Source organism: Agelaius tricolor, unplaced genomic scaffold (genome assembly GCF_023055355.1).
Source record: "Agelaius tricolor isolate 1412-34295 unplaced genomic scaffold, bAgeTri1.0.p SCAF_7, whole genome shotgun sequence".
NCBI classification, from domain to species: domain Eukaryota; kingdom Metazoa; phylum Chordata; class Aves; order Passeriformes; family Icteridae; genus Agelaius; species Agelaius tricolor.
In genome coordinates, this window is record NW_027269267.1 from 10,764,018 (window position 1) to 10,788,392 (window position 24,375).

General features: G+C 36.3%; 1 protein-coding gene across 9 annotated transcripts in view; it reads left to right on the forward strand.

The window, feature by feature from the left end:
* Window positions 1–24,375, forward strand: part of DMD (dystrophin) — a 1,148,686-nt gene that overhangs the window by 352,521 nt on the left and 771,790 nt on the right. For all 9 annotated transcript variants that reach the window (XM_071430346.1, XM_071430344.1, XM_071430345.1 and 6 more), the window contains exons 3-6: window positions 8,345–8,437; window positions 9,341–9,418; window positions 12,331–12,423; window positions 19,859–20,031. In XM_071430346.1, the coding sequence (XP_071286447.1) occupies window positions 19,871–20,031 (161 nt within the window). In that variant the 5' untranslated portion in view covers window positions 8,345–8,437; window positions 9,341–9,418; window positions 12,331–12,423; window positions 19,859–19,870. The remainder of the gene's footprint in view (window positions 1–8,344; window positions 8,438–9,340; window positions 9,419–12,330; window positions 12,424–19,858; window positions 20,032–24,375) is intronic.

Consider the following 24,375-nt stretch of genomic DNA (forward strand, 5'->3'; position numbering starts at 1 on the left):
GCTGTTCTCTAAGAATCAAAACATCTGTAAGACAAAAGGCAAAAATTTCAGAATCCTACTCTGCTCTCTGAGGTTTTGCACTTAAGTTTGTCATTTTCATCAAGACTGATGATACTCCCTTTTATTCTGTTTTCTAATAACAGAAAAGGATGTGTAGGAAGAAAAAAAAAAAACTTGAATAACAAATATTCATGGAACAGTCTGCTGTGGAACTGTTCATCTCTTAAATGAGAATTTTAGCCAAAATTGTTGCGTTTGGCATCTGCTAGATACAGTTTGTGTTTCTCCACTTTTAAGTGGGCTGGCTCTTCCTTTTGAAAACCCCACACTTTAATCTTTTCAGCTCCTAGTGTTTAAAAATGCTGCTAAAACTCTATCTACAAGAGCCCCCAAAAATGCCTAAACATTTTAAATTAAAACAATACAAGTACTCTCAAACATGTAAATATGATTAACATTCCATCTTCTACTGAAAGTTTGATCTAAAACTATAAATAAAAACCATTTTTAGTTTATGGTAGTTTTTCTTCTTTATAGCTCTCTTTGCAGAGTGGGGAACATAATTATATTTATACTTGAAACGAAAAACAGCTTCATTGCAGTCAATTATTAGATTGCATGAAGCTGGCTGTCCTGTCAAAAGAAGAGCTCCCATCCTTGGCTGAATTGATAATCCACTCTTCAAAACTTGTAGGAACTTGCTGAGTGTATGTTCATTCCCACTTCCAGCAGGTTTCTTTTGATGCCATTGCCAGTCATCCAGTCTTTAATGGCCTTGAGCATCATATGCTGCAAAATAAGAAATGCTTCAATGATATTTTCTGGCTAGATTAAACTGGTGAAAAAGACAGTTGCCAGATTTGTTTTGTGTATCCCTGTAAGCTTTGTATTGTTTAAAGGAAATGCAGTAGATGCCAACCTTGAACACCCACTGCTTGCCAAACAGGAATTTTGTTTCCTTTAGAATATTTAAAATTACATATTTATTACTTTTAATTTGGAGGTGAGTCTCTGGGAGCTAAGGAAACATGGGTAGACACATTAACATAATTGTGTGTGTCAATGCATCTCTGTTTCTGTTCTGGGTATGTTTGGCACTTAAAGTGAGTTTTTCTGATTAATTTTAGAATGAAAATAACACAGTATTCCTCAGAAACTTGGGTGTATGCAACTGTAATGACACTAGAAAAGTAGAATGGCTGTGCTGAGGGGAAAATACACTTTTACAAGAACTGAGGAGGATCTGGTATCATTCCCTGACTTGAGGGTCTGTATATGAAACCGGCTTCTGCTCTGGGAGTGTGTGTCCTGTCCTGAACATGAGCTGTTGGTAGGACCTGCCCCAGCTCTCTCTTCAGGGTAATGCTGGGTGTTCTGGGCCTGCTGCAGGCATTGTGATTGCTCCTCTCTTGAAAGGCACAGGAGCATTTGGTTCTCTGACTGGGAGGACAACGTGGCTTCTCCAGAGGAGGGTGGTACAGCCTCCTCTCTGTTGGTCAGTAGCAGTCATCTCTAAAATACTGGTGCCCATCAGTTACTCCTCTATGTAACTCCCCAAAAAATTAGGTTAGAGAGCAAAAGAAGAGATGTCTACCATAAAGCCTGGGAAACAGATTGGATCCCTGACAGTAAGGAAGCAAAGTGCTTGTGCAGTGTTTGAGCTCCAGCTGAGCAACAGAGAGTTTCAGCTGCAGCAGAAGGGGTGCATCCATGCTCTAACAGGGAGAAGAATGCTGAAGGGAGAGAGGATGGCATGGCTGGCAAGTCATTGTTTGATGCTTCCCATGAGTCCATGAAGCTAAGGCCTAATTAAACAATGTCTGGTGCATCTTTCATCCCTCTGGAGTGGGACAATATCATTTTCTGCTGTAACAGTAATCCAGCATCAATGAAAGAAAATGTCAGTCACTTTGATGAACTTCCCAGCAGAATTGAACAAACCAAAAGCAAGGATGCTGGGGAGAGAAATTGAACTTTTAATATATTTAGCAGAGCAAGAACAAGTATTTATAGTCCTTCTTTTATTAAAACTGACTTAAAAGATCTGTTGAGAGTAGTTCAATATAATTTCTTTATTGTTTCGCAGAGTAAAACATCAAATATTTTGACTGCAAGAAAAGGCTGATTCTTTCAAGTCTTACTAAGAGTAACATTTGTGAGCCAACTAAGTTTTAATTTCTTTCATACTGACATCTACTCAGCAAAATTTAGATATTTACAAACTGAACATGAGACAATTACTTGAAAAAGTTGTATAAAGACTCATGGCTTATATCCTTTTGCCTTTCTGGACTGTACCTTGTCTTTTAAGCTTTTCTTTATCAGTCAGCACTCTGAGGTCCTGCCCAAACTGCAGGCACCTCTGCCTCTCTGTGCCATAGCCCTGCATGCTGGGGGCACAGATGGAATGCACTGCAGCTCCCTTCCAGGCTCTGCAGCCCAGGTTTTCTGTCCCTTGTGGAGTCAGAGGTCTTGTCCCAAGGTCAAATCTCAGTTGTTTACCTGTCCTAAAAGTCAGAAAGGCTTCTGTGTCTGTTAGTTTTATTGTAAGATGATCTTTCTTATGTACAGCTAGTATAACTTTAAACCTTTTGTCTAGTGCCATGATGAACCTTGAATTCTCTGTCTTTAGGGTGCATTTTATCTTTCAATATATTCTCTGTCTCTCTCGATCTGCTGATAGTTTCAGTTGCTACATTTCCAATATGAAATGATAATAATAAGCCAATAATGCTGTAAAATTCAGAAGAAATAGCATCCAACTTGTCTTACTGTAATATTCTTCTTAGTCTAGTCTGCCTCAAACAAAAAGTGTTATCTAAGTGCATACTTGTCTGCAAAAGAAAATTAAAAGTCAGAGATGTCTTCTTAAGCCAAGTTTTTACCACTTGTAATTTTTCTTTAAAAAATGTGAAAATGTATCTGTTACGTGACATTTTTAGGAAACAGTAAAAATATATTCTCATTAAAGAACTTCAAATAATAGTTGTGTTTCAATTTTCTGTTATCATGTATTTTGCTGGAGCTGTTATTGTGGGCTCATTGCTTGAAATTTGGCATGTGTATGAATCTTAGGAAATAGAAATAAATGTCTACCCTTCATGTTTGTGGGAGAAAATTTATGTCTTGTGGTTTAAGCCTGGCTGGTAGCTAAGCACCATGCAGCTGCTTGCTCCCTCCTCCTCCCAGTGGAACAGGGAAGAGAATCAAAAGGAGAAGTTTGTAGGTTGAGATAAAAATTTAATAATTGACAATAATATTAATGATAATGAAAAATAATGTAGGTTTGAAAAAAAAAAAAATAAAAAGCCCTAAAATCCACACAGAAAGACCCCGAGAAAAACAAGTGATGCACAATACAGTTGCTCACTAACAGATGCCAAGCCCCATTCCCTGGGCATTGTGTGGCTGGGCTGGGGGAAGTGAGTGAGCAGCTGTGTGGGGCTTAGTAGCAAACTGGGCTTAAAACAGAACAGATCTTTCTGGTGCCCAGTGTGGGGCTGATGTGCCAGGCCCTCAGATCCACACAGTCCAGTAATCCTTGTTATCCCTCTCCTCCACCTGACTGGGCAGGTCCCTCTAATCTTGATCACAAGATTCCCCACTTCTTCATCACAGAAGTGGACCAGGACTCCTTTATAGAGTCAGGAACATAATCAGCCCTCCCATTCTGCCTGGGAAACTGTCCACTGGAAGTTGGAGCAATAACTTTCCTTAAGGAACCCCCATTTGTGGTTGCTTTTCCCTGCCATTCCTACAGCCATGCCTCTAGGGTTGAGGTATGCTTTCAATCCCACTTCCTCATGTCCTCTCCATAGTCCCACTTAAACCTCAACATTTGTTCTTAGTCTCAATCTCTTCCTTTCTTTTCCCCTCATTCTCCAACTCTTCCCTCTCCTGTTTCCTTTCCCTTTGCTCAACTTTCCTCTCATAAAGAATTTGCCTCTGCTAATTTGTTCTAAAATATAAAGCTGCTAAGAACTTTATGCTAATAATTTTTTTTTGAGCTTTAACTCCTTGGAGAGCCAATGTTTATGAACAGATGTATTTGTGCCTTCTCTGGGCAAGTTATTTTTTAATTATTTCATTATGTTCTCTGTATTTCTTTAATAATTACTGACTTGCATGTATCTCTGAATAGAGAGCTTTTCACAGAACACCAGCTTTTCATGTAATACTTCCCACATTAAGCTCCCTCCTTAATGTATCTGATGAATAAGCTGATTAAATAATTTACTTGTTTGATAAAATTTATTTGTATAATTTACATAGAGACAATGAGGTCTATTATGGAGTCTTTGGAAAGAACACAGGAATGACAATGATAGTAGATAGCAGTGAGATTAGTAGGAAGAAGCTTGATGTTTTGAGATACCTAAATGTATTCAAACCAAAAAATTAACATCTTCAGTTATCTATTAAAACTATTCTATCTATTTCCTGATTTTCCTTTTTTTTTTTCCTTCTTCACCAGCTTTTGTGGTTTTTAGGTAACGTTCTTTGGCATTAAATTGTTTCAGTTCCTTTCTGAGTTTGGAACACATCAGAGATATAATTTTAATCTTCTTGATACTGAAAGCTTTCTAGAATATATACATGCAGTTGAGTTACTACATGGAATATTCTAAGTGTGCTTCACTCCCTTACAACACCTGGGGGAAGACTTTACTGCAAATTCCACATTTTCCTCACCTGTTACTTGTACAGTCCCACATAGTTCTAAGGCTGAAGCTTATGTAGTTGACCATGGTGTGGTGTAGGGTAGTTTTGCTTTTTTTTCCATACCAGTGAAATTTGTGAATTAATTTCCTCAGTCATTATTTAAGTTAGAGAGTTAATTTAATCCACAATAAAACAAGAATCATATCTTCCCATGTGTGTAATTTTTTTGGTAATTTTCTTTTAAAATAGACACATTGGATTTCCTTTAGGTCTCCTTGTGTTGTGCATAGATAAGCAGTTGCAGCCAACAGCTCTATTAGTTAACCAAAAAAGTTTGTGTTTTCATCTTTATTTCACTCAAAGACAGTAAATTAAAATTATATACAAAACTGCTATGTACTTAAATCCCTAGTTGTGATGGTGTTCACAGGGGTTTTTGGATTGGGGAAGAGACGAGGATCTGACTCCATGTTTCAGAAGGCTTGATTTATTATTTTATGATATATATTACATTATAACTATACTAAAAGAATAGAAGAAATGGTTTCATCAAAAGGCTAGCTAAGACTAGAATAGGAAAGAATGATAACAAATCTCTGTCTTGGACAGAGAGTCCAAACCAGCTGTCTGTGATTGGCCATTACTTAGAAACAACCACATGAGACCAATCACAGATGCACCTGTTGCATTCCACAGCAGCAGATAACCATTGTTTACATTTTGTTCCTGAGGCCTCTCAGCTTCTCAGGAGGAAAAATCCTAAGGAAAGGATGTCTGTGACACCTAGTCTTTCTAGTAATTCAGAACAAAGTCTTATCTTAGATTTTAATTTTGTTCTACTTCTAGAAAGGAATTTCTGCTTCTGGTGAAAAGTCACCTTGTTCTGTATATCAAATATCTTTAGTCCTTTCTGTGTCCTGTACTCTCTTGTTTCCCCCATCTCTCCCATTGCTGTGGTGTTGAAAAAAGACAGTTGAATGAGAACCAACAATTCAGGTGGAAACTATTCTGGGCATTCTTTAAATTTCAGTTTTGGATAAGTTTGTAATATAGGGTGAATAATAAATCAACATGTGTAACAAATGGTAGAGGAGAGTCTTCTGAACATTTTCATTTCTCTTAGGTAAAGGGCAGTGGTTTTAGGTCACAACCTAAAAAAGTTTTTATAAATCTTATTTTCAGCAAGAATGTATAACAAATGACTAGGTAGGTATTTGTTTAGCAAGCCACACTTGTTTTTTATCTGTTTTCAAAAGTTCAAGTTAACAGACACTTTCCAATGACAATAAATTTGCTTGATGCAACTTTGAGCCCTGTGTATCTCAGGACTTACTGCAATGCCAATCCAGATAAGATATTCAATTACCCCATTGCCAGAAAAACAACTTTCCTCAGGTTTAAAATTATATGTGTGGCAGTAGTGTAGGGTGCCTTAGTGTATTTTTAGTTGTGATTAATGGAAGGTATATTTCCAAGATCCTAAAAAATCAATGGGACTTCTGGTTTAAGGTTTACTTGTAATTAATATGTCCTGCTGTGGATAATACCATGCTATGTGTTTATTTTCTTTCTAAAATCTTTACCAAAAAAAACCACCCAAAACCAACATATTATTTGTTAAGCAGAATTTTTGACTGCCTAGATTGATTTCAACATAAATATTATGAATACCTTAAATGCTGAAAAAAAGAAGGAAAGACAGAGACACAGGCAGTTATGAAGGCCAGTTTTGTTTTTCCTGTGTGATACAAACCAGTATAATTGTCAAAATGTCATTTTTCTCATATTCCCAGAGAAATCCAGTAGCATTATGGGCACAACTCTTTCATAGTGTTGCAGAAGAGCCTATTGATCACTCCAACTTTCTAAAGAATGTGAAAAAGCTCCCTTAAAGTACAGAGATCTTCTGTTTCCCCTCTGCAAAAATGACTTTTGTTCTGCAAGATTAGGGAACAAAATAAGATCTCTGATTTAGTTGCATGTTTTGATTGTAACTTTGTCCTATAGATTCAGGAATTCTGTACATGACTTGACTCACATCAGAGCACATGATTTTTTTATCCCATAATGTAAAGCATTCTTATAAAACTATTTCACATACTAAATATGAGGCAGGAAATAGAGTTTCTGGGCATTATTACTTAAACAGGTAATTCAAGGTCTTGAGTAGTTGAAGTAAATCATATGTGTATCTGTTCTGTACTGGTTTTCAGATATTTAATAAAGTGTTAAATAAATAGAAATTAGCTTAGTTGGGATGGGTTGTGCACGGTGTGAAAACTGTCTAGAAAACTAGGATTCCCACTGCTGTTGAAAACTTGTGATGCTGTGGATTTTTTTTGTCCATGAAAGAGAAACAAGGCCTTACCAAAAACTGAAGGGATTGAAAGGAGCTTTTGCTTCAGAAGCGCAGTCAGAGAGAAAGGTCATGGTAAAATAGCTAATGCACTCAAGTCAGTGCTGTACCCATAACTATGTGTTGATGAGAAAAAAATAATTTCAAACTGAATACTGTCCTTAATTCTGTCCTCTGTTCAAGTAACCTTCCAAAGGAATTGGTACTTCCTAACAAAATATGTTTTTCATAAAATTCCCAGCTCTAGTGAGGGTTGCAGTAAATACCAGAACAACATTGCTTACAGGAAAGCAAATGTTTTCTCTATAACACAAATTTTCTCTCAATTTTACATTGCTCTGTGGTAAAAATGGAAGATGTGCAATGTAGGTCATCATGGCATCAGTTCTAGAAAATTGGAATACAGACACTTGCTCTCAAATCTATCAAAGCATCCATCAAACTTCACAAATTAGAAAATATGTGGACATGTGAAATTATTTTGCATGGCACAGAATAATCACTACTTTTTACTATGGTTCTCAATGCTCTCATACATACAAAAATATCTAAAAATTTAGAGGTGCATATAAAACTTGCTCAGTGACTAGACTATAAAAAAATATGTCTATATTTTAATATTTCATGCTTTAGTCAAAGCATCAGATCAAAAAATTGGTTTGAATTTTAGAAAGAGTGATTTTTTTAACATTGTCATATGGGGAAAAATCACAAGTATTTCCTTTCATCTTTCACTGATGCTAAGTACAAAATGTGAGTTGTCTGTCAGCCACTTAGAGAAATAAGGCCACAATCCAGTACAATTCCATGGCCTATGAACATAGATCTGTTTCTAAGATCCTGACTAGGGTAAGTCTGGCTCATCTCTCTCTGTGTACTTCCAGTGTTCTTTCTGACACATGGAGCTTGTACTAGGCACTTAAATTTTAAATCATTTCCTTTGTGTTTGGAGCGGGTTTTTTTTCTTGTTTCTTTTCTTGTTTTTCTTTTTTTTTTAATTATTGTTCCTATTTTTTTTCCTGATTTGCACCTTGATTGCAAAGTCTTCTTTGTTTTCTAGATATATTAGTATTTAGTTCTGGCTTATTTGTTTGAAATAATGACATGTACTTGAAATAAAGTAAGCGTCATTGTCTCTTAAACAATAGAACCCTGTTTAAGACAGATATATATGTAAGAATCCTGTGAGCTTAAATGTATTTAGCTCTTTTACTTTGTGTCCTACATTCCATGTATATTCTGATGCTGGCTTTTTACAGCTTTCTGGTCTTTTTTTAATTATTGTTTTTGGCATTTGAACTAACCAGAGGGATTGTTTCATTTCAGTTTGGAAGACGTCACATTGAAGACCTTTTTAATGATTTTCGAGATGGACGAAGACTTCTGGAGCTCCTGGAATGCCTTACAGGCCAAAAACTTGTATGTGCTTTGTAACACATTTACTGTAAATTGAAGTTTTAATGTTGTGATAATTGTAGTAGTTGATATTCACCAATTTCTTCCATTGATGAGGACCTGTGAAAACTATTTTTAGGTGTCTAATTAGGTTTCAGTTTCATTTGAAATTGAGGAACCATTGTGACTGAGAGCTGTATTAGACAATAACACTTTGCAAGGCCTATAATTGAAATGAAAATATTCTGCTTTATTGGATGCACTTACTAAGTGTGCCACTAAGAAACATGACTGAGGCAGGGTTCATTTAGATATCTGGATTTTAGCTGGAATAGAATTTAATGTGTAGAATAAGAATGATTTTCTAATGTTGTATATATGGTCCACTTGTCTGATTGTACTTGTCTGAAAAGAGAGAACTGCTAGCTTTTATTAACCTGGAAATTCTAAAGTGACACAGTCACACACATTTTTTAATGCCTTCTCTTGTGTTCCTAGTTGGAATTTGTAACTATAGCATCTTCTCATAAGAAGGCTGGGAGACTGAGAATCAAAATCCAGAGATAATGCACTTGTACATAAATATTACACAAACTGATGCTTATCTGTTTAGTTGCCATAGCAATGTTCTTAAATTGTGCCATGCAGAAGACAACTAATCATGATAAAAGGAATCTGGAATGAGCTAATTTTATATGCATTTTAATGATTCCTTCACTGAAAGTTACCTTCTAACTCTGGATCTAGTTTGTTTCACAATTAACTTTATTTTATGTTGGTAGCTGCATAATCCCAGTGTATGTTAGTATTGTATTCTCATAAATTTGTGAAATAGAAAAGTACAGGTGTAATATAAGATGTGAGTTACAGATAGTGTACTCTACATTCTGATTATGGACAGTAATGTTTGGTTTATTTTCTTTGTAGGCAAAAGAAAAGGGCTCCACAAAAGTTCATGCTCTGAACAATGTCAACAAAGCAATCCACTTTTTGCAGAGAAATAATGTAAGTATTCAGCCAGACAGGCTCAGAACAGCCTGTAGACAGCACACAAAATGCTTTATAGGTGTTGAATCAAACACCTTGGTCTATAGTATAAAAGTACTGGAGTCAAAGAAGGTTTATCAATGTGGATTGGATACTTTCCCATTCCGCATCAGGGTCAAATGTGTTTTAAGGGGTTTAAAATCCTCTTCCAGTGAATTTTGTCTAATATATCTGTAATGGATGCTGTCTGAAGCCAGATCAACCTGCATGATTTTATTCTAATGAAGGGTGTATAAAATAAATTTTTAAAAGTTAAATACAAGAAGTCAAACATAGCTGATTACAAGATGCTGCCTATCAAAATATTTACTCACAATCTCTGACAATTATGAACCCTGAAAACCCAAGGCTTTTCCTACAATATTTTTTTATTAAGTTTCAAAGGCAACTGTCTCTCATGATTCAAAACACTAATCATATCAATATCACTTTCAATTCTACTTTGTAAAGATTGATTTTTCAAGCCAGTATTCTGTGAATCATTCTTGATTAAATATTCTCATATGGTCTTCCTTATGCAGGGATTCTAATGGACCCATAATTTTAGCAGACATTTCGTCTGGCCCACTAATTTTATCATAACTCTCCTCAAGAATAAATTAAAAAAAAACTATAACAGTTACTTAAACTTCACAGTAAGAGGTGACGAATCAGAGATAATGTATTCTGTGCTGTATATTATATTGGATTTCTTGATAGCTGCAGGAGGTCAGTAATGCTTGATTTCAAGTGCTGAATAAAGTTACTGATTTTATAAATCTAAGGTAATCCACCTAAAGATTTGTACATAAATGAGAATGTGACCCTTGACATAAAGACCTCCAGCTTGATTTTTATTTTTTTAATGGTATTTGATGTAAAGAAATAAAAGGAAAAGTTTCTAATTGTTCAAAATTTGCAAAATTTGACACTATTGGGGAAAAAAATCATCAATACATTATTTCACACTATACAAGAAGGTTTTGCTTCTGGGAAAACTGGTTACAAATAATCATAGAAAATACTTTTTTAAGTACTCAGTACCTTTCCGATGAACCCACTGGGGTGTTCTTCACTCATTTTCCAGAACACAAATCTGGAAAGTCCTTTTCAAATCTGGGAAGAAAAGAGAGAGTATTCCAATTTTAGAAGATAGAAGAAGAAACATTGTTTTAGAAAGTGAAGTGGTCATCCAGTGGCCATTATATTCATGTAATGAAAACCTTGTAAACGATATAAAAATTGGTACAGTATATATAAAGATATACTGTATCTTGTCTATATGAAGTCAAAAGACCTGCCTCTGAAATAGCTTCCTTAAGCTTCAATAATTTGACAAATTATTCCTCTGGGACTTCAAGAATGCAAAATCAATGGTTCTAAAGTGAATTAAAGCCTGTGACTAGTCCAGATTTTTCTGCTGATATCTTTGCTCTGGGGTTCTGGGTGGTAACACTGAACAATGCTACTGCTTCCAGTCAATCCATTTCATAGGCTTTTTCTTCCCATAGAAAAGTGAAAGTATTGAGGGAGGGGCATGGGGGATGTAAGGGGCAGGAGGTTGCCCCGGTATAGGCTGAGACCTGTCTCTGGCAAACTGGGCAATGTTCCTCTGCTTCAGTAAAAGAGACGTGGGCTCTGGGTGTTCAGGCTTCCCCTTCCAAGAATGGATTTGGTCTGTAGAATATGCAGGCACTGCCCTAATAAACCCTAGTTGTAGGGTGTCACTTGCTGCAGGGGATTCCATTTTAAATTTAGCATGCAAAGTCTAAGTTCCATTTAGGGAAATGTTCCAAGACATTGATGGTTAAAATAGATAGCCAGTCTCATGTGCTTTTAATACAAAATGTGGAATTCTTAAAGAAAAGAGCTCTTTAAGAGTTCTAGAGTTCTTGATAAAATATCTGATTTTTGGTTTGTAAAAATGACCTATACATAGATGCAGGGAAAAAAAGAACTAAAAATTAAAATAAAGCATCTTGTTTTTAGGGTGAAAATTTTATTAAATTTGCAGATGCAACTTCAAATAACTTCAGAACTGCACTAGAGACTGCAGAATGTAGTTTGTGAAGGAATGGGGCACTTTGCAATAAAAATCATCAGTTCTGACCATGAAAAATTGCATCTATGAAACAGCAAGGATGCCAATTTTAGAGTCATGATTCTATCCAAATGTGCAGAACAGCTTAAAGTCTTCCATTTATAACCCTGAGTTTGGCTTCCTTATTCAGATAGTATAAAACTGGGGGAGGGTGAAGGATCATTTCCCATGTGGAGGAAGGAAAATTCCATGGTGGTAAATAATGATGCATTATGAAATTACAAATGCATGATACAATTATGGAAAACAACATTACTGGATGAACTGTTGTGGAAAAGATTTGTTAGATCACAATCACTGCTTTATCTGTATTCCAGAGCACATCCTGTATATTTCTTTATACATTATGGAATTGAATTAAGGGAAATTAAGTTCTATTTTAATTTAAATATATAATGTCTTGGGTTTTTAGGTTCTTACAGTGCCTAGATGTGCAAGTGTTAACATTCAGAAAATTATATTATGTAAGGTAGTACAAAGCAGAGTACAGTAGTTTTTCTGTCTGTGTGATTTGTAATTGTAGAAGCTTAATATAAGTGATATTTAAGTTATTATAACTATTGCTTTTCATTTTATGTTTCACAACATGCTGTAACTGGAATAATAGGAACTCCAGATCACTGCTGGTTTTTTCCAGAACATTAACTGTGGCATTTATAAAATGTGAGTTGTATGTTTATGGAACAACAGAAAAAAAATGGGAGATTTGCCTTAGCCTATCCCTTCATCTCCTTCCAGCCTCTTATGCTTGTTATTAATCTTTTACAATTATTTTTTGTTTCTATAATAGGTTGATTTGGTAAATATAGGGAGCTCAGATATTGTGGATGGAAATCATAAGCTGACCCTTGGTTTGATCTGGAATATAATCCTCCACTGGCAGGTGAGTGGCACTGCTCATTACTTCCTAAGGAAATACCTTTACTCCACTGATCTTTTCTCCATCATTATCCAGCAACAACCTACAAAGTAAACATAGACACTGCAATGTGCTAAATCAGCAAATATTATGGCAGCCTGCTAACATATTATCAAGGATATTGGCAATGTTAAGAAGAAAAAATAATTTTTACAGGATTAGCAGAAACTTTTTTGACTTTTTTTGTAATATCACAGTCAGATATTGCAAGATGATATATATGAGTTATCCTAACAAAAATGGATAGACAAAGGCAATGTGGATTTCTTTTCAGTATCTTAGAAAGAGTGACTTCTCCATTTTAATGAAATAATCAAATCAGTTGCTTTTTGCTGCTGACCCATCCTGCCAAGAATTATTTTTAGAACATTAAAAAGCTGCTAGACTGCCTATTTATTGAAGCAGATGTGGCTCATTTAGCTTCCTTTCTCTTTGGAGAAATATGAAATGGATCTCATAAAAACCAGCATGGTAGATGAGGACACTTAACTTATAAAAATTCTGAAATGGCAGTAAAATCAAAATTCAAAAAGATCTATCATCTAGATGCTCTGAATCCATGTGTTTGTATGAATCTGGGCTAAGAGTCTGTCTATAGTGTTGAGTATGCTCCCCAAGCAGTAATCCACAAGTGTTTTATAGAATAAAAATAAAAGGTGGTGGGAAACAAAGCTTAAAAGACTTTAAAACTGAAGCACTCCTATCAAAAATAAGATTTGTATCATTCATCTGAGTAGGGAACAATTTTATTCTCATTATACAGGACAATAGCAACAGAAAAAAGCTGCAGATTGTTAACTCACTTCTTCCTTTGTCTCTGTTTCAATATTCCTAGTTTAATTGCATAAAATTGATCTAAATTACTTATTAAGAGCAGATGGAATATGATACCTAGCTATACAACTTTTACCAATGATCCTTTAATCATTATGTTTTAATTTGAATAAATTATGGACTGAGATGACTCATGTTCAAATTAATATTTTGTTTTCCTCATATTTTATCCTGAAGCAGTGTTAACGGTGTGCTTTAGTATTAGCTATATACTTAGTAATTTATTTTCAATCACTCCCACCATTTCTTTTAACATGTACTTGCACAGACACACAGAAGACACAGGTTCTGGTGTAGCCTGATGAGCTTTTTGACAGCATCCATGTCAAAACCAAAACCCTTTTGTCTGCAGTGCAAAAATGATTCATTTCAAGCTTCATCTTGAGCCTGGTGATAACTGTGATGGCACCTGTGATGGTGTCATGGCTTCAGCTTCAACCACCCATGGATGAAAGGTCCAAGGATCATTTTTACACAGCAGTGATTAAAAGTGTGACTCTTTGTCAGCATAGTCTTAATTCAGTCCAATTTTAGTCTATACTTGGAGTTCTGTGATGCCCTAAAGATCTAGAAATAAAACAACACACTTTTGAGGCAATATTAGTATAGGAGGAAATTCAAAAGCTGGTTAACTGGAGCCCTCAGCAGCAAGTATGGAAACATACCCATCCCACATAGGGCAAATACAGCTTTATAAATTTAGCATACTTTTATAAAATTAGCATACTTGACAAGCATTCTCAATTAGAAGCACAGGTAATGAGGTGATTCCCCCCCTTGGTTCCACCCTTTTCCAGAACCCCGCCCTTTAGATACTAACTATACTTTATTCATGAGAAAGTGTCTCAAGATGCTGTTTTAACCTTGGTTCCCAGATTAGGACTAGGCCCTTTAGGAATGTATTTTGTCTTTCTGTCTAACAGATTAGGTGAAAAGCTAGCTACGAATCTATGTAGTTATACTATAGTAGGCTATAGAACTACAAATATATGAGAATATATAGAAGCAAAAAGGCAAAAAATCAGTTTGGCATCAGTGTTTAATTTTTTTCTAGTTGTGAAGTACTGAAAGTGACCTGCACCTTCTGGACTTCTCTTTTTATTTAAATTTCTGTAAATAATATTATAATTTGTCTAGAATTTAGTTTTAGGTTTTTTTTCTAAAGAGTAGCTAAAACCTGATTGAAAACAAGAAGCCATTATTAAATAATAACCCTGTTGTTGTTGCTAAATGATGAGTAATTAAAAGAAAAAGGCAGATTTATATTTTGGCATTTCTCCTTAAAAAACCCAAAACACTCAGAGCCCTTAGTTTGCCACCTATTTCCCTTCAAAGTATTGGAAGAGTTCAAAGTAAATTTGCTTATTTACAGCTCTGTGGAGAAAGTCTGCTCTTTTCCAGATTTTCTTTCAAATTTTGAAGTATAATTGCATGATCTAGAATATGTTAGTGGCTGTTCTGCCCTGTTTATAGATAGGTATGATCTTTCATATTGACAGAATTTATGGTGACACAAAGCTGTAAATTTCTTAAGAAATTCTTCTTCCTGTTGGTTTGCCTATCCCAGATTGTTCCTGGCAAGAAGCAGCTGGAAACACAATAAGTTGTTCATACAGAGTCAGGGTCACCAAACTTATCTGTCACTTGTCTCAGCTTGGTAAAACACCAAGACTACTACATTTGTTTGTAGTCTCTGGAAGGCTTAAAGACAAATGAATAGGAATACACAGGCCATTTGATTTAGTGCATGCTTGTGTAGTCTGTGTTTGTTGGCCCAGCCCTGCTTTTGCAGACCCTGAGAAGAGTCACTTAGAGGAAAATCATCTGTCTACATCTAAAACAAAAAACAACATGAAAAGACATGATGTTATTTTTTATGTGAGCACTTGTGTTGTTGTACATCAACAGGCAAGAAGCTTTTCCACTTTCATGTCCTGCAGGCAGGACCACACAAGGGCACAACTGTACTTACATATGGCAATGTGATGGTCTCACAAAAATTTTTCTCTCTTTGTATAAAAATAGTTTAAGAGAAGAGATGGTAGAAGAAAGGTGCTTGAAAGGAACAGTGCCAGTACCTATTGTATTTGCAGGGTTCCCAGAAGAAGGAAGGAATGATGAATCTGATTCCATGTTCTCAGAATGCTAATTTATTATTTTATGATATTATTTTATATTAAAGAATACTATACTAAACTATACTAAAGAATACAGAAAGGATACTTACAGAGGGCTAAAAAATTAATAATGAAAACTTGTGAGCTCTTCCAGAGTCTCAGCACAGCTTGGCACTGATTTGCCAATAAGTCAAAATAATTCACATGAAACCAATGAAACAATCACCAGTTGGATAAACAATCTCCAAACACATTCCAAAGCAGCAAAACACAGGAGAAGCAAATGAGATAATATTGTTTTCTTTTTTCTCTGAGGCTTCTCAGCTTCCCAGGAGAAGGATCCTGGGCAAAGGGATTTTTCCAGAAAATATGACTGTGACAAGTACCAATCCAAATGGATATCAGCAGTCCCATTGAGGAGAGGCAGTGGTTGAGGTGGTAGAGGCAGTGCATCTGAGCAGTAGAAATATTATGGCTTTCTGTATCCCCTGTGATGACTGTGTTCTTATCTAGTCTGTTTTTTTACAGATTGTTATTAAAATTTTCCTTGAAATTGAACCATTGTTCTGAGTTGAGCACCTGCTGCCAAAGCTCCTTATGGTACCAAATCCATCAGACTCTGTTTCCTTGAAGCTGCTGCCCTCTTTCTCCCAGCTCTGTGATCTCAGCCTCACTGCAGCATTAACATTTAAGTAAAAACAAAGGAAAACTATTAATTTGTGAACTGTTGATGAACTCCCTTGAGAGTGGAAAAACATTCTATATGGCAGTGTGTAAATTCTTTTGTTATGTTTTTAGGAGTGAACTTATTTTCATGTAAAGCATGAAAGAAAACCCCTGGCAAAAATATTTGGCCCAAGTCTTGACTTTCTCTGGGAAAAATCATAAAATAGTAGATCTATACATAAGGAAAATATTTCACAGGGGAGCATTTCAACACCCTGACAGCCTCATTTGGAGACTTAGTAAAAGCATCAGGGTTATTGTGCACGTCAGTATTTTAATATGAATTACCATTTTAATTTTGATTTTTGATTATGGAAATAAAATGCTTCTGTCAATCCACCTTGAACCAGTGAACAAAGAATATCCTTTACTTTGATGGGTGTCTTGAATATCTATGAAAATGTCCTTAAAAGTGTTCTATCAAATGTACTTGGAAAGAGTTTAGTGGTTCTAGCTATAAAAATGTAATCTATGCAGTCAGAGTACTTGAAATCCAGCAAGTAAAAAATGCTAAGTGATTCTGTCAGGGAGATGTAAGGTTTCTATTTTATTAAGAAAAATGGAAAATTCTTGCTTTGAGAACAGTTTTCTTTACAGATTATTTATTCCCTCCCTCTTTTCTAGGGTCTGGCATACTGAAGCCAAGTGCCAGTCTTATAAAATGTTTCTTATAAAATGCCTGAGTGTTGGTTTTAGGTGAATGAGAGGTGGTGTGAGCCTGAGATCATGCTGTGTTCCTTTTCATCTTACACACACATCAACATATGCCCAGATTCCAGGACATGGCCCTGCAGTGGGAAGATCAAAGGTCCATTGGTGCTGTGAGCCAGGGCTGGCTGTGCTGCTTTTGGCCAATGTCTTCATGTGGGGACAAGAACAGCAGTGATGTCTGTATTGTCCTTCCTCCCCCTTCTATCAAAATTTAATCTTTTCCTTTTGCCATAGCATATGTCCATTCCCCAGGAAGAGCAAGAATATCTGTTCTCTGGAAGTCCGAGTTTCCTACACCTGAAAGCTTTGTGTCCTGCCAGGATACACTGCATTAGAAAGGAGAGGTAAAAAAGAAATGAGTAGCAGAGGTCAACTCATCACCTGGCAGCAAGAAGCAGAGGCACTTTGAAATATCTGCAGTATTTGAGCCTGGATGCTGGGGGAGTTTGTCTGAAAGCTCTTCAGGCTGACATGAACACATTTCTGTGTGCCACTTTTCCAGCACTACATCTTAACCAAGAAGCCTTCAAAAAGCTTCCCTTGCACCAGAATATCAGCCAGCACTGTTGTGCTCAGGCACTGATCCTGCCTCAGGACCCAGTGATCCTGCAGACAGGGCAGGGCTGTGCTGCAGGTGTGGCATGGTGCCACCAAGGTGGGGTGGGATGGCGATGCCCCTCAGGACACTCAGGTGGACAAGGCGGCTCCAGCTGTAAAAATGGAGTTATCCACCAATTCTCACTGAACAGGAAGGGGCCTCAGCATTCAGGATGAGGTCAGACTCTTTTACTCCATTATTTTAAATGTCTTACTTACCCTAGGAGGCAACAAAAAATCATACATTTTACAGTCTTCACTGTTGCAAGGAAATGCAGGAAAAGAAGAGCAAAACTTTATCTACTGTTAGCATATTTAACTCAACAAGGTGAGATTGAAGCTGTTTTGTATTCATTTACAGAAAAGTAAAAATAAATGCTGTGTTTGGACTTATTACCTGGCTTCTTCTGAAAAATTTCCTTCCTGATGGCCCATTTTTTAACTAATTTTGTCTAATCATCTCTGTTCATAGACATAGCTCCTATCTCTTTGCTATCAGCTTAAACACATAATCTATTCTGTGTTATGAACTCTTCCATTTCTAAATATAGTGTTCCTGCATTCATTCACTTATCCTTTAATGCAAATGTGTGTTGTATTATTCAAAAGTTAGAGCTTCCTTGTAATATCCAGAAAAATCTGCATTTGTAAATATAAGCATATGATAAAAACCAAAATAAACAATGAAATCTTAGCTTGGACAAATCTCCTTAAGTTTAGTATTTTCTAGTCTTATTGCATGTTTTGTGCAACAGATGCTAATTGCCAAAGTTTTCTTCTTTTTCAGCATCCAGATTATTGAAAAAAAACAAGATTCTGTATTTTTATAGTAGTGAAGGTGCCTAGGAATACAGAGGCCAAATCACATCTTCTTGCTACATTATGTAAATCAGCTTTGGCATCTCTCAAAAGTAAAGATGTTAAAAATGTCAAGAAATTAAAAACACCCACTCAGACATACGAAGCAAAAATAAAGAGCATATTTCCTAATTTTCTTACACTTTATTTTCTGTCTCCTGATGTAAAAATGGAGACAACAATAACAAATATTCTTATGTGACTGAATTTTTATTAATTTTCATTAGTGCAAATTGAAATCTAAGACTGAAGTCAGGAACATATCCCATGAAATTTAGAGGATAAATTTCTCCTTCCATCTTAGAAAATAATAACATATAATGTAAAGTTTACACTTAAGTCTCAAAAGGAAAATTAAGGGCCCTGATACTCTTTGGTCAATATGCATCTGAGATGCAAACCCAAAATGTTATTTCAGTAATTCATATCTTCACAAAATCAAATGATTGAATTAATTACTGTGAAACTAGTGAGCAATTGACTGTATTCAGCATTAAAAGGTTATCTCTGTTTTTTTTTCTACAATGTCATAGTAAAAAAAGAATTTTCATTGTTTTTGTTGACTGTTCTTTCAGATTACAGCTTCTGCATATTATCTTACAATTTTTACAGATTCAAAGTGGTCCACACTTTATCATAAAGTAGATTCTGCCATGAATGTTATTCTTTGAATGACTGATACTGGCAGCAGAGCAATTCAAGGGGAAAATGATAATGAAATGCAATATTCCCTGAGTGAATAAGCAGCAATAAGCAACTTTATAGTTAAATTATATCTTAGGGAGTAATTTAAAAGAGCTGCTATTCTAAAAGATATATGGGGAAAGAAATGATTTAAAAGGTGCTACTTTACAGGAAAATAATTCTTAATAGAAGTTTTATGTGTGCTTTAACTAGTAGAGAAATTGTTAGGAAATAAAAAATCTACTGCATTATGTCAAACTCCAGGATAATATTTATAAAAGTCTTTAGACTTTTTGTAAAATAATAACTGTAGATTGGTAAACTCTCTCTAGTGAAAAAGGAATATAAACTTCATTATAATAATAAAATTGAAATATTTGCAATACTCTTTTAGTGCATGCAATGAAATTGACTTTTCATCCAAGTACATGTATGCAAATATATTTTGTATCTTTAAGTCAAAAACATGATCCACTCTTTATGCTATTCATCATTTTATCAACTTTTGCTGGAATGTCTTATATTAACTTAGGATGTATTTCCAGATCAAAGAAAACCACAAGGAGAAATACTTAGCTTTAAAGAACTCTGTTACCACAAGTGATGCTAACAAATGTGCTTTCTCTGTCCCTGCTTCACCTGTGGCACAGGGATGAATGAATTCATGCATGTCAGTAGCTGTTGTCTTTGAGCAATCATTGATTGCTTAAAGATTGCTGCCATTATATTGAGGAGACAATATAATCTTTAATTACTTAGCAGTTTTTCTTTAGGGTTGAAATTTATTTAACTGAAGGTTTTTCATTTCAAGAGAAGAAACAGTCAGCTTTTAATAAGTTCAATCATTTATCAAATTCTGTCCTTTATTGCAGGTCAAAGATGTAATGAAAAACATCATGGCTGGGCTGCAGCAGACAAACAGTGAGATGATTCTGCTGAGCTGGGTCCGTCAATCGACTCGCAAGTACCCGCAGGTCAACGTTACCAATTTCACCACGAGCTGGTCTGATGGATTGGCTTTCAACGCTCTCCTCCACAGCCACAGGTGGGAAAAGCAGCTTTTCACTGTGACAGATGGCTGTACAGGGCTTGAGGACAGTCTGTCTGTGGTGTGTGGGGTTTAGCTGCTTCCTCTGTGGGTGTTTCAGCATGCTTTTAAATGACTGACTGTTTGCTTTGACCCGGGCGCTGCGTTTTGTGTCCTACTAAATCCTCTCATGGAGGGAGAGCTTTTCACAGCACAACCAAATATACACAGTTCAGGTCCTTTCCTGGAATTTCAGTCTGTATACCAAGAAGATAGTCTCAAGGAGCACAGGTTTGGAAGCTTTTGAGAACAGCAAGGAGTAGATCCAAAACTAAGCCTTTGAGGTTGTCCCAGAGGGAGAAGGAGGTTTTCCTGTGGGTACTTAGAAGGGGAAAATGTGGTGTTTGTTGAAAGCCTCTCATAGCTGTTGAATTGAAAGTATGGATTTGCCTCACAAAGACACAGCTGGAGAAGTTGGCCTTTGTTTTCAAAACCTTTCATGTTATTCCAACAGCTGATTTGAGTTTTTAGCCTCTCTCAGAAGTTGCCTTTTTCTAGTCTATGCTGTACAAAACTCTACCTCTAGAGATTCAGAGTTCTCTGGGGGTTCTGTGTATGTGGCTTAAGGAAGATGTGCAAGTCAATATATCTAAAAAACCCAGTTCTTGCCACTGCTACTTCTAAAGCAGAATTGCTTTTCCCAATATGAAAAACCTCCCAACCTCTTTCTCCTACTACTGATGCCTTAAGTATATACTTCTCTCTTAAAGGGGACTGTCCTGCAATGCCACTGACTGCTCAAATTATTAGGGAGTTGAACTTTTTAACTGTGGTTTAAATACCATCCAGAAATTAAACTCCAAATTAGCCTCTCCCTTCCCTCTGCCCCCTCTGGCAAGGGAGGAACAAAAGCAGACTTTGGATTGGGATCACAATTTATTGAAAGCAAACAGCAATGGAATAAGAAATGCACAGCAAGAACAGCAATAATGATTTTAAAAAGTATACAGGAAGAGAGGGTTTTTTTTTTCTCACCAAAAAATGGTCACCCCCTTGACTTAGTTCCCTGTGGCAGCTGGGACAAGATGACAGACACTCCCTGCAGGTCATGTACATGTGGCTTGCCCAGACAAAGTTGGTGACTGTTTCCACATGCTGCTCCACGTGACAGCTGGGAATAAAGGCAAGATGGTGAGGAGGGCTCTGAAATCCCAAGACATTGGGAAAAACTGGCAAACAACCCCACTATGTGGAGACCCATCCCAGAACAGGTTTCAAACACACCAACTGCATTCCATCCAGGGAGCCACAACTGTATTTTTCCCTAAAATTACCATACCATTGTAACCTCTCTTAAGATGTGAATATAACTTCTCCATTGCCTCTGATTTTACCCGCAGTCATCTTTCCACAATGTCTTTCCACCTAGAAACAATAGCAGACTGTCTGTTCCCTGATTAGGGTATCTGATACTCAGATATTCAGATTGCATGCTCTGCAGGACCATGTAATATCTGGTGTCTGAAATCAGTAATCAGAAATTCCTTTTTGTCCTTCTCTGGAGGAATTTATTCAGAAGTCTGAACAGAGGAATTTATTCAGGATCAGTCCCTGGCTGGGGAGTGCTGTTGCCAGTAAACCAGGCTGGGAGTGTCTAGACAAATTTCTGTGTCCTATGTCAGATTTTATGCACTGCTGTGTTCAGTTCAGAGCAAAGTTCACCAGATGAACATTCATTTCCTGCTTACTGGAATTTATGCGCTTTATTCAGGTTTTGTAATTCAGGGCTGCAAAACTTAAGCCTGCTTTTACTCTTCTACTGTCTGCTGCCATAAATCTTGCATAGCTTTCTGCACAGTGAGCCTATTTTCAATAGAAGTGAAGAATTACTCCACAGAAGTCTTGTCTCTTGCCCAGTAGTTACTGCACTTATCTGGGAAATGGCAAGTGTTCAGTCAGATTCCTGGAGGCAAGTCTCCAAGACACACCAGTCATCTTCTGGACTTAAATCACTAAGTTCTCTGCAAGAGTTTCATTTCCTCATTTCCTCCAAAGCCCTGATGCGGTAATTTTTAAGATGAACCAATGATGTTTGATTTTTGTTGACTTTGCATTTTATGTTTAGTGTGTGGGAACACTGAATTGTCCTTCAAGATTCCAGATGGAATCAATTAAATAGGCACACTAGGACATTCCATGCTTGTGAGCTCCTAACTGTATCCTGTAATAATAAAAAACCTTCTCTAAGGAGCCTAATTCAATCACTCTAAGATGCAGGTACATTAGAGACCTGGGTGTCAGAGTGTCTTAGATTTAGTGCCTAAAGAAGACAGTTTTAATATACACTGAAGAAAAGTTGTCCAAGAGTGATTTACATGAATTCTCAGAGAAACCCGGTGTCTCACACATCCTATGTTTTATAAATAGTTTGTGATTTATTTACATAGAATGATAAACACTCTGATGACAAACACCTCTGAATTTAGCTCCTCTGTTTTCCCTGTTCAATTTTTCCTGTTTCTACCTTTTTTTTGGTCAGAATTCCCTATTTCTCCAGTTTTCCACTTCTTTCTTGTTTATTTCCTTGTTCTCCATAAAGTTGTGTCCAGATGCTCTCATCTTTTTTTCCCTTTTCATCCTCTGATTTTATTCCTCTGCATTGGCAGAAATGGAAGCAGAGCTAGTCACAAGGAAGGATAGCTATAGTTTGAAAATCAGGTAGGATATTTAATTCATGCAGTGGATCTGGTGCCTGGTGTGTGCACTTTTCCCCAGTTTTAGCTCTATTCCTAGACTTCTACAAAAACCAAACCAAGAATAAAACAAAAAACTCCAAAACCCCACAGAAAATGTCAAACATCAAAAATCTCTCCAATACTGAAAGAGTGATGCTACCCAAAGATTTTTCCATAATATTTAGACTCTCTTAAAGTGAGGGTAGATTTTGTGGTAGCATGAAATCAATTTAATTTTCAAACCAATTCCTTTCCTTTATGAGTGGTGATATTTTTATTCCTCTTATATAATGTTTTCAGTGATGAACAGGTGGCTTTTTGTTTTGGTTTGTAGTTGTTTTGTTTCTTTTGAAGAGGTTCAGACAGTAATGTGAAATTTGCATCTGGATGAATTTTCTAAGTACATCCTTAAATGGATTGAGATAAAGTAAGAGACTTTCATGAAGCACTGTCCACAGAGTATGCTGGGAGAGCAGTGGGAAGCTTTATTTCTCATAGTCTTCTATCCCACCAATCCCTAGCCTTCAGCTTGCTATTTTGATTGGATCCGATTTTTCTAATGCTCTTTCTCTGTCATTTTATTTAGGGGTTACATCAGGTAGATTTTTCCATCTCTGTAATCACCATGTCTCCATGGACATTTAGGCTCTTTAGCAATTGCTTTCAATACTGAGTGCAAGAAGCAGTGGAACACAGGTCACCTGGCAAATCTCCAAGGGCGCATTAGTGAGCCCAGAGGGTGAATTTTCAGGATATAAGCTTGGCACATGATCTCTTGAATTGTATGTTTTGAACTGAAAAAAAACCCCAAAAACCAAGGCAACAGCTGTGGAGTGGCATCATCACCCTAGGAATATACAGAAACTAAAATATTTTGCTGATGAAGAGAGGTCAGTCCTTCTACAGTTGAAATTCTCTCTTCTTAAGGCTCCAGATCACAAAGACCTTTCCCCATTTACTTCTTAAAATCTTTTTCCTCCAGGTGGATATGAGAGAGAGCTTTACCTCTTTCCAAATTTTTTGGGGCTCTTTTTCTTTTCTTTTCTCCCCTGGTCCTGTAATCAGGATTTTGAAGTGGGAACAGGTGGCATTCATTATCTTCCTCCTTGCTTCTTTAAAATGCTTGAACTTAGGCCAGGTGACTGCCTTACAAATGAGCACTTCATTGCAGCTGTTTCTACTTCAGGGGGCTAGAGTGAGAAGGGAAGGAAAATGACATCAGAAAGAGGTCCTGGACAGAAGCAAAAAAAAAAAAAAAAAAAAATTCTTCACTAGTTTACAGGAAAAGAAAAAGAGAAAACAATAGGATGAAGAGGTATGACAAGAATAATTTTTTCAGCAAATCACTAGGTTATGTATCAGTTACTCTCTCTTACGTTTTTACGTTTTTCAATTTTGAGAGATCTGAGAACATATATGAGACATTTTTGTATAAATAGGTAAAGTAACAAACACACAGCTTTTCTATTGAAATGGAGATGATAGATTTCATGGTCTAACTATGACTATTTTCTGTCTATAATACTCACAAACTGTGGCTTGTCTTATCCATGACTTTAATCTTTGCATAGAGCTCTGTCAGGATTTGTTTGTCCATAGCATATAGTATACTATACATAGTATAAAT